This window comes from Diceros bicornis, chromosome 30 (genome assembly GCF_020826845.1).
Source record: "Diceros bicornis minor isolate mBicDic1 chromosome 30, mDicBic1.mat.cur, whole genome shotgun sequence".
NCBI classification, from domain to species: Eukaryota; Metazoa; Chordata; class Mammalia; order Perissodactyla; family Rhinocerotidae; genus Diceros; species Diceros bicornis.
The window spans coordinates 12,100,591-12,119,175 of record NC_080769.1 but is presented as its reverse complement, the minus strand read 5'-3'; the positions used below and the strand labels follow the sequence as shown (position 1 = coordinate 12,119,175).

Sequence of the window (18,585 nt, the reverse complement as noted above, 5' to 3'; positions counted from 1 at the left end):
AGACAAGTGTACAAATCATGTCCCTGGATGCAGAGACGCAAAGGGAAGAGAGGGATTTTCAAACTGGAGGCCCTTGGGGGCCCTCGAGTCATCAGGGAGATTGCTCAGGTGGAACATGATACATAGGATGAGTCCTGGGGAAAACTGGAGAGTCCACATCCCTTCTGGGGGCAGATTCTCAGCTTCAATTTGTGGCTACTAAAAGGATGCTCACCATTGACATAGAGGCTGTCCTTGTCCAGGGTGAAGGAGCTCAGCTGGGTGACACCATGGGTCTCATGGCTCAGCTCCCAGTACAGCCTCTCTCTGTCCAGCTTAGAGCCCACAGGGTCAGGAAGGTGAGTGCAGACTACATCAACTCCAGTGGCTGTTCCATCTTTCTCAGGCCTGGGCAGGGAGGGACACAGGGATAGGGAGGTGGGGACTCCAGGCAGGAGCCCTGAAAGGCCTCACTGAGGGAGGGGACACAGAAAGCAGGAGGCCTGGTGGGCAGCCTGGAATGGCCTTGGTGCCAGGGGAGGGTTGGAAATTAATAGGACAGCCAAGATCCCTGAATGCAGAGGATGTAGCATCTCCCAATGTTGATATTTGTGCTAAACTTTAAAATGTCAATCATAACAAGGCTACACACATCCTAACAACAAAAGCATGACAGGCTGGGTGGAAAGAAGGAATCTGGGAATTTGACAAGGTAAAAGAAAGCAACATGAAATTACTTAAATCCAAGCTCTGCTACTCAATTGCTGGGTGACTCTGGCTAAGTCTCTCAATCTCTCTGTGGCTCATTTTTTCATCTCTCAAATGAGGTAATAAGACAGATCTCACAGCACTTAGCACTAGTAAGTGCTCAATAAAAGGGAGTCATTTTGGGCCGGCCCGGTGGCTTAGCGGTTAAGTGCACGCGCTCCGCTGCTGGCGGCCCGGGTTCGGATCCCGGGCGTGCACCGACGCACCGCTTCTCCGGCCATGCTGAGGCCGTGTCCCACATACAGCAACTAGAAGGATGTGCAGCTATGACATACAACTATCTACTGGGGATTTGGGGGGAAAATAAATAAATAAAATCTTTAAAAAAAAAAAAAGGGAGTCATTTTTATTGGGTATTAAAAGGACCAACATTCTTGGTGTGAATAGACATTGCAATGAGAGAGACTGACCTTTTTGAAGGCAACACTGAGGCCAAGCAGGCAGCCTAGGGTGGAGGTGGGGATGGGACTGTGTGGTATCCCAGATCCAGAAACATCTCAGGGCCAGTGGAAAGGGGAAGACATAGCATCATGGTTGGAGGACAATGTTGAGTATTTTTGGAGCAGGGGGCATTCCATCCTCAGACAAAAAGTCCATAATTGGGAGACATCAAGCTAGGAGTAAGGTGACCCAAGTGCACATGTGGGGGTTCCCACATGCTGGAGTCATTCTCAGTACCTAGGTCTAAGAAGGTCTGTGAATAATTCACTGCATGTTTTCTGTAAGTTAGGTGCTTTGCTAAGCACCTTTCATTTTAATCCTCACTGCTCTTTGTGCTTACACAAAAGACTACAAATTCTTCCTGCCAGTCAGAAGTGAAGTCTATTTGCCCATATCTTGAATCTTGGCTTGGCCACATGACTGGCATTGACCAAGGGACGTTAGCAAATGTGAGTAAGCAGAGCCTTGGAAAGCACATGTGCACTAGGGCTTGCCAATTCTTGCTGCTCTTGGAACTCTGAACATGCGCATGAGCCCAAGCCAGCCTGCTGGAGGATGAGAAAATGTGGAGGAGAACCAAGGTCCTCCAGCCAGCAGCTGACTGCAGACACATAAATGAGCCTCATTTGAGATCAGCTGAGCCAGCCCAGGCAGGAGAATCTCCCAACAGGATCCAGCCCAAGTCACCATCCAGCAGGATCATGGGCTGAATTTGTTATGCAGAAAATCACATTGAGCACCTCTGATTGACAGGTGGGGAGGCTGAGGTGCAGAGATATTCATTAACTTGTCAGAGTCACACAGCCTGGAAGTAGGGGAGCTAGGATTTGAACATAGGCATGTCAGACCCCAAATAAAACTGTATAACCACTGTGCATTACTGCTCAGTAATCCCTCTGGGGGTGGGCAGACATCCCAAGTCCACCTCTGCTTGGTCAGAAAGCAAGATTTGGTTATTGCTGGGCAATAGTAGGAGAAGGGATGGCTTGCTAGGTATTACAGACAGGCCAATCATTAGCCAAAATGTGACAAAAGCAGGAGATAGAAGTATGCATCCTCTAGAGCAAGGTTTTTCAACCTTGGCATCATGGCCATTTCGGGTCAGATAATTCTTCACCCTGGGAGACTGTCCTGTGCATTGTAGGACATTTAGCAGCATCCTTGGCCTTAGTCACTAGATGCTGGTAGCAAGCCCCACCCTTGAGTTGTAACAACAAAAGCGTCTCCAGAGATTTCCAAATATCCTCTGGGGAGCAAAATCACTCCTGGTTCTATCACTACTGCTCTGTCGTGATGAAGCTGACATGAATGACTAACTGTTTTCTAGATGAGTTCCAGAAAAAACGTCTTTCTGAAAAGTTCAGCCTTATCTCCTGGGAAGGAGAGACTAAGGGGATTCTGCACTTTCTGGTCAAGAACAAAATGTGAGGCAGAGTGGGAACTGGTGGTCAGCTGTCCCTGGGATAGTGGGTGCAGGAGTTAGGGCCCAGCTTGTGGTCACCTCCCCCATATATTGCCTTCACGTTTACTCTGAAGGTCTCACCTGAGCAAAGTCAATCTGCAGCCAGAATACAGGGGCCCAATACTGGTGTTCTGGAACAAGGGTCTGAGCTGGGGATGAAAGAGGGGGAGGTGAGTAGATGGGCCACAGGGCTGGGCAGGACAAGAGCAGACATTGGAGGGGCTCTCACCAGGCGATTCAAGATCCTCTCCGTGGTGTTGAATAGCTCAGATCCTGGGGGCCTCATGTCCTCTGTGTAGTGCAGGCTGGTGATGGTGAAGTTCAGGGTGAAGGATACCAGAGAAGGGCTCACACCTGCTGCAGGAAAGGCAGAGAGGGAGTTCATTATGATCTCTGGCTGCAATGGCTGTAAGCGACGGGTCCAATGTTGTCGCCTTAGCCTCAATGTCCAGCAAATCAGGTTTAAGATGTCCTACTTGTGTCTCCCTTGGATCCAGACGAACTTAGAGAGGGGGAGGGGTCTTCATATTGAATGGATGATTTTAGCTGGAAGAAGAACCTCAACACTTTCCAGCCAAATATGTCTAAAGACAAACAATTGGTAGACATTTTGGTGGGAGGAAGAGAAGTAAAGCCACTCTGCTGCCCCCTGGGACAGAGATCTCCCTTAGTCTTCTGACTTCTGCATGAGAAAATGTGCAGCTGCTGAGTGGTCAAGGCTGTTCCCCCCATGAGAAGACCCTTGCCTCAGCTTCATTAACCATCTTTGAAGAGTGGATTTTAGATGGAGTGGCCACATCTCCTGATTTTCCCTGGACGATCATGTTACACTCATGTAAATATTAATTTCAACCCCCTTTTCTTTCTCAAAAGTGCCCCAGTATGAAAAATAAAGGAATTGTCATCCTGGGATTAGAGTATGAAGAATCAATAGACTGGATGACTGTACCCTCCACACATCTCATCTGTGAGCACCATGTGCTAGCCTTTGTGCTGGGTGCTTCATCTACAGCATCCCAGCTCACCCTCACCACAACCATGAGAGGTAAGTCTTATCAGTTCCATTTTACAGATGGAGAAACTAAGGCTCAGAGAAAATAAATTGTCCCAAGTCCCAAAGACAAAGAAATGACACAGCTACAATGTCTCTTTGGCTCAAAAATAGGTATGTTTCTGTTTGTACACACATGTTCATAGCAGCGCTGTTTACAATGGCCAAAAGGTGAAAGCAAACCAAGTGTTCATCAACAGATGAAAGGATAAACAAAATGTGATATATCCATACAATGAAATATTATTTAGCCCTAAAAAGGAAGAGAATTCTGACACATTACGATATGGATGAACCTTGAGGACATTATGCTAAGTGAAACAAGCCAGTCACAAAAAGACAAATACTGTAAGATTCCACATACAATATTATATGAGGTATCTAGAGTAGTAAAATTTGTAAAGACAGAAAGTTGAATGGTGGTTGGCAGGGGCTGGGGGGAAGGGGAAATAGGGATTGTTGTTTAGTGGGTATAGAGTTTTAGTTTTGTAAGATGAAAAGGTTCTGCAGATTGGTTGCACAGTGTAAATATGCTTAACACTACTGAAAGGTACACTTAAAAATAGTCAAGATGCTAAATTTTATGTTATGTGTATTTTACCATAATTAAAAATTATAAGAAACAATAATATACATAAAAAAATCAATGTATTTCCCCCCAGAAAATCCACATCTCCCCTATGATATAAAAATTGGGACGTAGGCCCTGGAGCTTGGATGTCTGAATTTGAATCACAGCTCTGTTACTTATTAGATGGTTGACTGGACAAGATACGTCACATCACTGTGCCTCAATTTTATCCTCTATAAAATGGTGATAATGGTAGTAGCTATCTCCTAGGGTTTGGGTTAAACGAATCCATTAAGATTAAATGCATTAAGACTCTGGGCAAGGTAGACTAAGTCCATTACAGCCTATCTCTGTCATTGATTACAATTAAAACTTTTAGACAAAATATGAAAAGCAACTACCCAGGATGCCGAAAAGTAAACAAAAACAGGTAGATTGTGCAGAACAGTCAAAACTTGGAGAAGTGACTGCACAAGGATATGTTTTATTCTTTTTATCCCTATTTTCTCTCATAGATTTATCCTGTGGGCTGATCCCAGTCATAGAGCTGTGTATGAGAGAGTAAGGGCATAGGTAAAGATAAAGTTATGATAGAAATCCCATATTTCTGGTTAAATGGAACTAGGAAATGGGGCTTCTGTAGGCCAGTGAGAAGAGAACTGATTACTTGCTAAAACCAACAAAAACAATAAAAACATTCCCAAGAGGATAACAGGACCTGGAGTCTATGCAAACATAACATTTACAATGCCCAAGATATTGTCTAAAATTACTTGATATACAAAGAACCAGAAAAAAAATGTATTCAATCCTCAAGGGAAAGAGAGTTGATAGACACAAACTCCAAGGTAACCCAGATGTTGGAATTATCAGGCACTGACTTTAAAACAGCTGTTATAACTATGATCCATGAGGTAAATGTAAACACACTTGAAATAAATGTAAAGATAGAAGTTCTCGGTAAAGAAATGGAAACTATAAAAAAAAAAGAATCAAATGGAAGTTTTAGAACTGAAATATGCAGTATCTGAGATAAAAAATTCACTTGATGGGCAGAAAGGAAATGATAGAGAAAAGGATCAGTGATTTGGGAGATATATCAAAAGAAATTATTACATCTGAAAGACAGAGAAAAAAAGATTGATAAAAAAATAAACAGAGCCTCAGGGATTCATGGGACAATATCATTTCATTGGAGGACCAGAATGAGAGAAAGAGATTAGTGCAGAAAAAAATGTTGAAGAAATAGTGGCTGAAACTTTCCCAAATTTCTAGAAAACGTCCTTTTCAGATTCAGGAGCTTAGAAAATCCCAAACGGGATAAACTCAAAGAAAACCATGCCCATACACATTATAATCAAGCTGCTCAAAGCTAAAGATGAAACACAAATCTTGAAGGTATCTAGAACAAAACGACATCATCAATCATGGAATGACTTGGTTTATAGCACATGTCACATATTTAAAAGCCTGCAGGAGTTAGTCATGTTACATAAATGGCTGAATCGATCAGGGTAGAGCAGTGAGGAAGTGGAGAGTGTGCATCCTGTCTAAAGCATGTAGAAAGTTTGCAGTGTCTTGACTCACAAAACACAGAATGTTTGAAGGCAGAATTCTAATTACAGGACACCAGATTGTATCCCATAACTCCAGACTCACAAGGCAGGGTTAAGGGCCAGGGATGCCCAGTTTGGGTTACGATATAAGCATGAAAAAGACACATAGACTCATTTTTTAAAATAAATCTTAAGGGCTTGGGTAAGACAGCTTTTTTTTTTGTTGTTGTTGTTGTAGTTGTTGTTGAGGAAGATTCACCGTGAGCTAACATCTGTGCCAATATTCCTCTATTCTGTATACGGGTCACCACCACAGCATGGCTGATGAGTGATGTAGGTCCGTGCCTGGGATCTGAACCCAGAAACCTGGGTCACTGAAGCAGAGTGCCCCAAACTTAACCACTATGCCATGGGGCCAGCCCCAAGACAGCTTTTACAGCATAAATGAAGCCCCTATATCAGGTCCCTGGAGACTCAAGAGCCCTTAGACCCACATCTGGGCAAGATGAGGAAACAGGGCAAGAATCAAACTCATGACTAAGATCCTGAATGATTTTCTGGATGTTCAAATAGAATCCACAAACGTGGACATATACAGAGATGCTATATCCATCCATTCGCCCAAGCAATGAAGATAAAGTGAGTGTGGACTAGGTGCTCAGCTCCAAGGTGACAAATACATAAAGACTGAATAAAGCAAATAGTAGTAAATTCCATGAAAGAAATACCATGGTGATTTGATAGAGAAAACCTGTGGGCCAGGCGTGTATTCAGGAGAAGTGCTACTTCATATAAGATGGTCTAGGAAGGTCTTTCTGAGAAGGTGATGGTTGAGTTGAGATTTGGAAGGCAATAAGGTGCCAGGCATAGCTAATCTCCAGGAAGAGCTAGTATAAGGTCAGACAGAGGTTAGGACACTAGAAGAACAGACCACCGTCTGATGAGAGCAGAGTTTAGAGAGTGAGGGAGAGAATGAGCCGGGCAGGCTGAGGCTGGGTGGTTAACAGGGACCAGACCATACAGGGTTGAAGTTGCATAGGTCCCAGAGAGCAGGTTCCTATCTGTAGAGCTGAGGATGGGGGACAGAGATGTGGAAGATTCTGGAGAGAATATAGAAGTCACTGGAGCTGAGAAAAAAGATACAGGAAAGATGATTGAGTCCCATCCTGAAGGAATGTGAGGCAGAAGCTCTTCATTGGAATTTGGGCTTCTGTTTTGACTCAGAGCAAGAACTTGGGTGGGTTAGGGGCTGCTCTGAGGCTGTAGCCAGGCACTTAGGGAGGGGGCATTGGTAGCTTCTCTCCTGAAAAATACACTCTGGTGAGTAAGGGTCTAGTTGGCATTGAAGTTGCACAGTTTTGAATACTCACTGCTGGTGGTAGGGGTCCAGTGCTGACGGTTATAACCTGCGAATAGGAAGAAAAGAGTAAAGAAGGATTGTTATGATGGGTAAGAATTAAGAAAGGGGTGGATGGTAGACTTAGAAATGAAAGTCATTAACAAACTTTCTGAGATTCACAACAATATCAATAATGAATAATATCTATAATGAATAATATCAATCAATAATGTCAATGAACAATAACAGCTACATTTCATGTGGTGCCTCTTATATGCCTTGTCCTGTGAAAGTAATGATGAATATCATCACCATTATTATTGCCAAAATAAAATTATGATAATAATAGCTGCCTGTATTTATTGGGAATGTACTATGCACCAGAAATAATGCTGAACATATTACAAGGATAATGGGGCAAATTTATTATTGAATGTGTGTTCCAAGCCTTCTCCACATTCTCTCAATCCATAAAATTATTTTTGTCCTTACTCTCTCAGCCTTTCTCCATTTACAAAATTTTAGGATGGTATGATTTTATTTTTCTAGCTTAGTTTCTGTTTTTTTGTGATGTATAATTGACAAAATTGTGGCAGGTTGAGAGAGTGGTATGTGGAGGTGAAAGTACAGTGAGATGGAGAAAGAGGAATGTACATATGGCTCAGAATATTACAGAAAATTTGGAGATGGGGTGGGGTAGTGAAAAAGAGAAGAGACTTGGAGGTCAGGTGGATAGTATAGAAATTGGAGCCTGAAAGGAATTGGGGAAAAGAAAATTTTTCATGCCTATTTCTCTGGGTCATGGATTGCATCTCCTTTGATGCTCTGTCAGAGATGTGAGTAAAGACTGGACTCGAGGAGCCTTGTGATTTACTTGGGTTACTGCTGAATTATCTCATTTGATTATCAAGACAATCCTGCTTCGTGTGTATGTTTTTTTTTTTTGTGAGGAAGATAAGCCCTGAGCTAACATCCATGCCAATCCTCCTCTTTTTTGCTGAGAAAGACTGGCCCAGGGCTAACATCTGTGCCTATCTTCCACCACTTTATATGGGATGCCGCCACAGCATGGCCTGACAAGTGGTGCCTCAGTGCATGCCCGGGATCCGAACCTGGGCCGCCAGCAGCAGAGCGCAGGCAGTTAACCACTACGCCACAGGGCCGGAACCTCGTGTGTATGTTTATTCCATTTTACAAATGGGACATTAAAGCCAAGAGAGGTGACGTGGCTTGTCCAGCATCACACACAACAGAGATCTGTCACTCACCAATCCCCATAATATTAACCACTGCTTTAAGTTAGTTCTAGTCCTGGAATTAAACCTTCTATGGACACAAAACAGGATGTGCTATTGTTAATACAAAGAAATATATATTTCAAACCATATATAAAGGACATTTGCAAGTTGATATGGAGGGGAAATAACTTATCATGCATTGGCTTAGATTGTTAGGCTAGAGGTCATTAATGCCTCTTCCTGTCCTGAGATTTGAGGCTTTCTCTATCTGGATGGTCTGCAGTGTTGCCTTGTGGTTAGGAACTTGGAGTATAGCCTCAATCTTGGGTTTGAATCTTGACTCCACCATGAATTACGGGTGGATTATCTCAGGCAAATGACTTCCTGTCTGAATGCATGATGGCTCTCTGTAAAAATGAGGATAATAACTCACAGGTTTTCAAGTAAGATTAATATGAGATAATACAAATAAAGACTTTATCACAATTCCTGGCATATAAGAAACCTTTGATAAGATTAGCCACTGTTATAGTTATTATTCTCAGTGTTAGCATTGCTGTTAGGGGCATGGTTGCCAACAGTGTTGTGTAAACAGCTATTATTCATGGGGTGTTTGTTAAGTGCAGTGCTGCTTCGTGAAGTCAGTGTCATTCCGGCTAGCCTGTGGAAACTTAGAAAATTGCCTTAAGTTGACATGATGGAGAGAATGAAGTGGAGTGAGGCTGAACTGGGCACCCACTGCCCATCAGGGAGACTTGACTGAAGGGCCCTTCATTATCTTTCCTCAGAGTCTGCATGATCCAGATGGGCTCCTATGGGAAGCAGTGGGAATATGGAGGAGGAAACATTTCATCCCAAGAGGTGAAAAGGGAAAGGAAATAGGCCTCCCATGGTGTGTTAAGCATTCAAAAATAAGCCCCCAAGGAAATGCTAGATTAGTACCGGAAATATGAATCTGTGTACAGTAATTTCTCAAACTCAGCATTATTGACATTTTGGTCTAGATAATTCTTCATGGTGGGGGATTGCCTTGTGCATTGTGTGATGTTTAACAGCATCCCTGGCCTCTACTCACTAGATGTAATTAGCACCCCTCCAGTCATGACATGGAAATGTCTCCAGACATTGCCAATTGTCCCGTTGGGAACAGAACTGCCCCCATTTGAGAACTACTGGTATAGAGAGACATGGAACTGTAGGAGACCCCAGCTGCAGCATGGACACTCACCATTGACATAGAGTCTGTCTCTGTCCAGGGTGTAGGTGCCCAGCTGGGTGACACCATGGGTCAGCTGACTCAGCTCCTGGTACAGATGTTCTCTGTCCAGCCGAAGACCCATGGGGTCAGGACGGAAGGTGCAGACAGTGTCCACTCCAGTTGCTGCCCCATTCTTCTCAGTCCTAGGGTGGCAGGAACATGGGAGTGGGGGCATCCACAGTTATGGGAGAGTTATGTACTTTGTTCAACTCTCTCCTTCAAATCGACCCACAAACAATTGTAGGTTTTATGACATTTCTCTTTACTGGGTCTTGTCTGGTTTCTCAGGCACATTCTTTTCTGGGTCCTCTTCATCTAGGTACCTTCCTATTTCATAAAGTGGTTGATCTCTAAGACTTCATCCTCAGCCAACTTCTCTTCTTTTGCCTATCATTCTTTTTGGGTCATTTGATTCATACACATTGTTTCAGCTACCAGGTTTATTGTCATGAGATTCAATCTTGCTCTCTCTGGCGAAAACCTCTCTCCTGAGCTCTGTACCATGTAACAACAGCCTCAGGGATTCCTACAGACCTATTACATTCCATATATCCCAAGTTAAGCTCATCATCTTCTCCCCCAAAACAGAACGTGCTCCTCCTCCCACGCTTCCGCATCAGTGCCAGAGCCAGAGATGTAGGAGGCTTCCTGAACCTTCCTCCAACCATTGTCCCCCCATCCAAGTAATATCCAGGTCCAGTCCAATGTCTCATGGGTCTCCCCATCTCCTGTCCCATTATCAGGTCAAATTTTTCCATCTCTGTATCTACCAGTACTCTACTTAAAATAAATGACATCATATCAGGGCTCTGCTTTCAACAGCTCCATGGTTTGCCACAGCTCTGAATAAGCATAACAATTATTTATGGAATATCCACTACTTAACATTTACGGAATACATACATACTCTACTTTTACATTTGCTGTCTCTTTTTACCTTTTCAGCAACTCTATGAGATAGATGCCGACATGATTCCCATTTTATAGTTGAGGACACAAAGTCATATAGAATTTTCCAAACATCACATGGCTAGTGACAGAAACAGGATGGGACTTCATGCATTTGGACATTGAAACCATTAATGCTTAACCTTTTGCTGTGCTCCTTAGTATGGCCTTTGACCCCTGCTCCAACCTGAACTCTTGATGATATCTACTACTCCAAACTCATCCTGCAATTTATCCACCACTCATGCAACTACACTCCCGTGCACCCATCCATCACTCAGCCAGTCCCCCAGCCAACCAACTTCATTCCCTCCCTCTCTCCCTTCCTTTATTTCTCTCCCTTCCTTCCTTCCTTCCTTCCTTCCTTCCTTCCTTCTGTCTTTTATCTTTCTGTCTTTCCTTTCTCTCTTTCTTTCTTTCATTTGATGTTTGTCCCACACTCTGCTCTCCAATTTCACAGAACTTTTCTCGTGTACCAGGATATTTCTCACATTTATCTCATTACTCAAGATATGCTACGCCTTGAAACATCTTTGCCAATGTTTCTTCTGGCTAATACACTCGACTCTCAAAACTTGGCTTAGGCATCACTTTCTCCAGACAGCCTCCACGCAATTCCCCTAAAAGTCCATTCTCTGGGCTCCTATGGCCTCTGTGTAGTGCTTTATTATTGTACTAATCCTTTTCGTGTTATGGCTTTAAGTCCATATGGCTGTTGTTCTCTCTACATTGTGGGCACCTTGAGGGAATGGTCTATGACTGATTCTCTCAGTGCCCTTAGCAGCTGTCACAGGGCATGGCCTAAACTGCCTCATTTTGTGTTTGTTTAATGAGTCAATGCTGCCCTCTCTGACTGATGGATGTGAATGCTTTATGGATCTGCTTATTGAAATAATTTAAGATCTTCGACAGCCACTTCTTTCAGGAAGCCCTTTTTGATGCACTCAACCTGAGGGATGCCTTCCACATCTGAATTCTTGGAATGCCCCAGTTATTTATGATTCCTGCCTTCTAGTTGTCATGTTCAGGTCCTCGCCTCTAGGTGAGCTTGCCTGGGACAGAACAGCCCTTCATGTTGTGAGGGATGGAAGTCTTACCTGAGCAAGATCAGTCTGCAGCCAGAGTACAGTGGACCAACACTGGTGTTCTTGAACAAAAGATCAAGCTAGGGAGGAGGGAGAAGGAGGTGAGCTGAAGGGACTGGGTGCGGCAAGAACAAAGTAGACCAGCGTAGGCATTGATGGGCTCTTACCAGGTGATTCAGGTCCTTCTCAGTGGAGTTGAACTTCACAGAGCCTGGGTGCCCCATGTCTGATGTATAGAACAGGTTGGTGATGGTGAAATTGAGTGTGAACAGCACCAAGGCTGGGCCAACATCTGCAGTTGGAGGGAGAGAGAAAGGAAACCCATCACAATCTTAGGCCTGATCTGAATATGAAGGAAAGGAACTAGTGCCATCTCTCTGTTCATAGTCTCCAGTAGATGAGGCCTGGGATATCCCATCGAGGATAGCCTCCCTCCTCAGCTAGCCATGGGAGGAGAAGGGACCTCCATATTAGATGTGTGTTGTCAGCTGAAAAGAGAACCTCAATCCTGTCATCCCAGAGTGTCCAAAGGCTGACAAATCATGGACATTTTGGTGGGAAGAGGAGGGACCAAGACCTTTTGGGCTCAGGCCATGGACCACAAATACTCGAGAAGTCAAGAAATCTAAATAATAGTAATTTCCATGCATTAAATGATCATAGAGCTTAGTTCTGTGTGGGAGGTGAGGAAATTTTACTTAATAGCTTTTCTGAGAAAGAGCATGCTGAGCTGAGATTTGGAGGACAAGGAGGAACCAGGCACAGCTGAGTTCCAAGAAAAGCAAGCACAAAGGCCCTGAGGATGGAGAGATGTTTGAGCCCTGGAGGAACAAAAATGAGGCTGCTGTGGCCAGAGCTCAGGGAGCAAGGTAGACAGTGAGACAGGCTGAGGCTGGGTGGGCGTCAGGGTCCAGATCATGCAGGAATTCATCAGCCGCTGAATGGCAGTTGAAGTTTCATGGGACTCACAGATTAGATTCCCACCTGTAGAGCTGGGGTTGGAAGCCAGAGATGCTGGGGGTCCTGGAAAGAATGTGGAGGTCATTAGAGCTGAATGAAAATTCAACATGAATAAAAATCATTGAGCTCCATCATGAAGCAATGAGAGGACAGAGCTGTTCATGGGAACTTGCATCTCTAGCTTGGCTTAGCCTGAGACTTTGGGCATCTTGGGGCTGAGAACCTGGGAAATGGGGAATATTTTCCTCTCAGTGGGTAGGCTGTAGGAAGGAAGGGTCCCAGGGGCACAGGGACATGCACCCTCATTACTTACTGCTAGTGGTAGGGATCCAATACTGATGGTTATAACCTGCAGAGAGAGGCAGAGAGGAAGAGTAAGATGAAAGGAGGAAGTTCAGAAAAGAATGATGAGATAGAACTAGAAACACAATCTCACAGATCTTCCTGAGTGTTTCTCTGAGATTCATCAATAAATAAGGATGGCTACTCCATATGAGTTAACTGCCTCATACTTTGACACACCTAATATTTCATCCTCATTACCATTAACCACAAAGACAATAATGATCAAGGCACTCTCAATCTTGTGGGGTTTACTAGGTGCCTGGAATAGTATCAACCTCATCAATGACTAGTAGGGACAACAAATTTATGTGAGTGTTTCCAGCCTTATTTGTGTTTTCTTCATTCATTAACTATAATTTTGTCCTTGCTGAGTTTCTGAGTTTGTCCCCACACCCAACTCTCCAAAGATAGCTTGATTTGTGACAGCTTAGTTCTTGGACTTCTGTAATGTTGAATTGAGATAATTAGGGAGAGAGCAAGTGATAGAGAGAGACAGAGAGAGAAAGGGAGAGGGAGAGGGAGGAGAGTGATTTATGGAGAGGGGAGAGACTTGGAGGTCAGCCAGAGAATATAAAGTTGGAGAATAAGAGAAAATGGAGAAAGGAGGATTAGAATAAATATGGTTCTGGATTGTGGACTAGATCCTCTTTGATGCTCCGAAAGTAATGCAAGTAAAACTTAGAGTTCTTTTTTTTTTTTTTTGTGAGGAAGACTGGCCCTGAGCTAACATCTATTGCCAATCCTCCTCCTTTTTTTTCCCCTTTTTTCCCCAAAGCTCCAGTAGATAGTTGTACATCATAGTTGCACATCCCTCTAGTTGCTGTATGTGGGACGCTGCCTCAGCATGGCTGGACAAGCGGTGTGTCGGTGTGCACCCAAGATCGGAACCTGGGCCGCCAGTAGCAGAGATCGTGCACTTAACCGCTAAGCCACGGGGCCGGACCCTAGACTTCTTTTATATTTAACGGTCTGACTGGGTTTCTTGAAATGAAACTCCTCTCTGAGACTGAACCAAGTGGAGGTCTGTGATTTACTTGGGTTATTTGTGTTTTATCTCATCTCCTCACACAGATCTTAGGTGATTTTTTAAAAAATTCCATTCTAAAAATGGACACTAAGCCTAGAGAGGTTGCATGGCTTGCTCAGGGCCACATAGTAAGCAAAAGGAAAGACCAGGGCTTAATTAAAGCAAGACCTGTAATTCACCAAAACCCATAAAACTATCACTTTTAAGTAATTGCCAAGGACTATTGAAATAAAATACAAGTTTTAATCCAGGTAGAAAGAAAATGTCCAAGGTGATATAGTGGGGATAAATATTGAGCTTTAGTTTAAATTGTTATATTACAGACCCGTTGATATGCCTTCCCATCCAAAGGTTTGAGGCTTGCTCTAGCTGGGTTAGTCTGCAGTGTAGCCTAGTAGTTAGGGGGCCTAGATTTTAGAGTCAATTGAGAGTTTGAGTCTTGACTCTACCCTGTATATTAGCTGTCTAATCTTGGGGAAATGGATTTCCCTTCCTGAGCTTTATTTGCTCCTCTGGAAAATATACATAATACCTCATGGTGTGTTGGGCAGGGTTAGTAAGGTATAATACGTACAACACCCTGGATCATAGGAATCCCTCAAAAAATATTAGTCTTTAGTATAGGTATTATTATGGGTGTTGTTGCTAAGGGCATTGTTGCAAAGGAATTTATTGCTATAAACATTACTAACAGCTTTGTTGTTTGTTTCTCGGGGGGCAGGGTGTAGTTCCAGCTGGCCCTTGGAGAATGGGTAAAGGGCCACAAGCTGCCGTAAAGAAGATAAATAAAAGGATAAGTCACTTCATTGGGAAGCCATTGTCTCTTGAGGAAAAGTTAATCCCAATGGCCACCATGGGCTTGCTTTACTCTCTTGCTCCCCTTCTGCATGCTCCATAGGGACTTCTGTGAATGGTCATTAGAATGAAGAAGACTGTGGAGGAAACCTTTATTTCCAGAACTTGAAAGGTGCTTTTTAGGTGTTACGGAGAGAGAGAACTGAGCCCGCATGGAAATTCTAGGTTGGCTCAGAGCTATGAACGTGAGTACAGAGAAATTGCACTGCAAGGAGACCCCATCTATGGAGCAAGAGGAGACCCCAGCTGCAGAAGAGAAACTCACCATTGACATAGAGACTGTTCCTGTCCAGGGTATAGGGTCCCAGCCGAGTGACACCATGGGTCTTCTGGCTTAGCTCCCAGTACAGCCGTTCTCTGTCCAGCCTGAAGCCTGTGGGATCTGGGCGGTAAGTGCAGACCATGTCCGTTTTGGTGCTTCTTTCATCCTTTTCAGCCCTGGAGAAGGAGGAACATGGGAATAGGGATGTGCAGAGACACTTGAAAGGTGGATGCTCTTGACAACTCCTTCCTCAATTGTACCCCTTGGTTTTGACACCAGAACTCTTCCCTGGGTTTCATCTGCTCTCTCGAACACATCTTTTCTGTCTCATGTGGGGATCCAGACCCCTCACCTTCTTAAGTGCAGCATTCTCCGGGGCTACTCCTTAGCTAGCTTTCTTCTGCTGCTCCTCACTCTTTCTATTAATTGGTTCAAGCTCATTGTTTCCATTACCAGTCCCTAGAACACTCCCTGTCCACTCCTGAAGGTAAATACACATGGTGACCACTCTAGTAACAGCTGAGTCCTGCTTGGGCCATGGGGTTGGGGATGTGGATCCCCCGGGGAGGAAAATCCTGAGAATCCTGGGGCCAGGCAGCATGTGGAAGGGAAAAAACAGGAGGGTTGGCGACCTTTGGGAAGGTGAGTGCATCACCCCCATGACTGGCAGTGCAACAACCATCACGGAGCCTGAAAAGGGGGACTTTATTTCAAGTTGGTGGATCCCAAGGCTGAGGTCAGCTCTTTGGGAACACATTTTGGGCAGGCAACCAAATTTGGAGAAAAACAGAGAAAATGAGTGAGGAAGTAATAAGGGGGCAATGCGGTTCAAAAATACCTTTGTCCTGAATTTGAGCTGATCCTACAGTGATTCACCCAAAGCAGGGGCTTTACAGGTAGGAAGAAAGATCCTCTTCTTCTCTTGCCTGGGAATTCTGCTTGCTATTATCCATGCTATTCAAACTATTCCCATTTTATGCCCATATAGTGTAGTGCAGCAGTTCTCAAGTATGGTCCAGGGATCCCTGGTGTCCCCAAAATTATACAGGGCATCCACCAAGTAAAACATATTTTTATGATAATACTAAGACATTATTTTCACTTTTTTTCTCACAAGTGTATACAGTGAAATTTTTTCCAGAGGTCACTAGGTGAAATACTGTAAAAGATTGAATGCAAAAGCAGATATCCTGCTGTCTCTTACTAAGCCAGACGTTAAAAAGATCTGCAAAAATATAAACAATGATCTTCTTCTTAAAATGTTTTTTAAGCGGGAAACAAATACGGCTATTGTTCATAAAAATATGTTATGTTAACATGTAATGAGTTTATTATTTTAATGAATTAATAAATATTTATAAAATTTCTGTTTTAATTTTTAATACAGTAAATTTGGGCAGATATAATCCCCAAGTCCAAAGACTCTTTGGAGTTCTGAGTACTTTTTAAGAATGTAAAGGTTGTTGATCCCAGAGAGATTGCATTCTGCTGCTATCCTGGCTAAAGGTAGGGATTCTAGATCCAGAACACCTCAGTTCAAATCCTGGCTCTTCTGAAGCAAGCAAGTTGACTGCTCTGAATCTCAGTGTTCTCATCTGCAAGATGGGATAATAATCGTGTTGTTGTGAGGATGAAATGGATGAAAACATGTAAACCCCTTAGATTATTGGGTGGTATGTAGTGTGGACAATATTATTATTATTGATTCCCCATGTTATGGAGAGATGGGGACAGGTGTGATGAGTGCAGCTCATTTGAGGACAGTTTTAGTCTAGAATACTCCTGGAATCTCTCCTCATGGTGCAATATGGATAGAGGACCCACCTTTCTGGCAGGACGACTTGAGTTGGCTGGATGGAGGACCCCACAGAGAGGCCACAGGGTCATGAAGTGTCAGGAAAGGGTCCTGAGCCCACTGACCTCAGAGGACACCAGATGGACACAGACAGAGAGGAAGAGACAGGCCATTTCTGCAGAGATCAGGTCCATTTGAATTTTTAAATTGCAATATGTGCTGCCAGGACCCAATATTTGGTTTGTTTTTCTCTTTGGTTCAGTAAGACTTCCTTGGGAAAGTCCCTACCTATTTTCAGGGAATACACTGTAGAACTGCAGTGTCCAGAGTTTGTCCCCAATAGGGTAGAGATGAGCTGGGGCAGGGAAAGTGTCAGGGATTCTGGGGACATGGTTGGTAAAGATGCTACACCAGCTGGTACTATGAGATTCCGTTAATTGAGCACTCACAATGGGCCAGGCAACCCTGAGAGTAGGGTACTGTTATTATCATCATTTTATAGATAATGTGATTAAAGAACAGAAAGGTTATGTGACTTGCCCAGGGTCACACAGCTAGCAAATGGGAGAGCAGGGGTTCAAACCCAGGCGCTTTGGATCCGCTAGGATATACTGTCTCTCAGCAAAGGCCCAAGGAGCTATGGTTGACCAGAGTGTGGGGAACCAAGAAAGAAGAGAACTAGGGTTTCTGCAGGTGGTTTGGAGGAGGTCTCACCTGAGCAAGGTCAATCTGCAGCCAGCATAGAGGAAACCAACGCTGCTGTTCTTGAACAAGGGCTCGAGCTGGGAGAGAATCAGAACATGAGCAAGAGGGCCAAGACAACAGAGTGGGGCAGGGTTGGGACGAGGTAGGCACTGGTGGGGGGCTCTCACCAGGTGCTGCAGGTGTCTCTCAGTGGCACTGAATATCTCAGAGCCCAAGTCTCCCATGACTTCCGTGTAGTGCAGGTTGGTGATGGTGAAGTTGACAGTAAAAGGCATCAAGAAAGGAGCTGCGTCTGCAGGGTGGGGTGAAGAGTAAAATGAGGCCAGGCCTGAGTCAGGCCTGGGGCTGGGGGTGGGAGCTAAGGCTCTGCGGACACACCCTAACACTGGTGCTGAGTTAGGGTCTGGCCTAGGCTGTTCTACTTGAGACATCTTGTGGAGCAGTCACTGTCCAAAACCCTCCACATAGGGTGACCAACCATTCCAGTTTTCCCAGGACTATGTGGATTCTTGAAATGCAGATTTTCAGTTTTAAAAGTGTGATGGTCCTGGGCAAAGTGGGATGAGTTGGTCCCCCTACTTCCACATCCCTTTGGCTCGTAAGGGTAACAGTTCAGCACATGCCAGCGTTTGCATCTCTTTGTCTTGAGGAAATTAACAGGCCCAGGGAGCATCCCTCTAGCAATGATTGGTGGGAGTAGGTGGATAAATACCCCAGCACCCTCATCCCTCAGATGGCATGACTCCAAGGTGCATGTTTTGTGCATTCTCCAGCCTCCAGAACTGGGAGACAATAAATTTCTGTTTTTTAAGACACTCAGTTTGTGGCATTTTTTTATGGCAGCCCTAAAAAACTAACTCACCAAATGGCACAACAATGCCTTTTCTAAGTATTCCAAAAGAATTAGAAACAGAGACTCAAACAGACTTGTACACTCATG

At 44.1% G+C, this 18,585-nt stretch overlaps 1 protein-coding gene across 1 annotated transcript in view; it reads right to left on the bottom strand.

Annotated features, from left to right (window-relative positions):
* The window catches only part of LOC131394231 (mucin-16-like), an 88,783-nt gene that overhangs the window by 47,809 nt on the left and 22,389 nt on the right, over positions 1–18,585 (bottom strand). Inside the window, exons 6-15 of the mRNA XM_058525449.1 lie at positions 17,813–17,937; positions 17,655–17,722; positions 15,149–15,321; positions 12,970–13,005; positions 11,864–11,988; positions 11,709–11,776; positions 9,634–9,806; positions 2,880–3,007; positions 2,732–2,799; positions 215–387 (exon numbers count right to left, since the gene is read on the bottom strand). Of these exons, the coding sequence (XP_058381432.1) occupies positions 215–387; positions 2,732–2,799; positions 2,880–3,007; positions 9,634–9,806; positions 11,709–11,776; positions 11,864–11,988; positions 12,970–13,005; positions 15,149–15,321; positions 17,655–17,722; positions 17,813–17,937 (1,137 nt within the window). The remainder of the gene's footprint in view (positions 1–214; positions 388–2,731; positions 2,800–2,879; positions 3,008–9,633; positions 9,807–11,708; positions 11,777–11,863; positions 11,989–12,969; positions 13,006–15,148; positions 15,322–17,654; positions 17,723–17,812; positions 17,938–18,585) is intronic.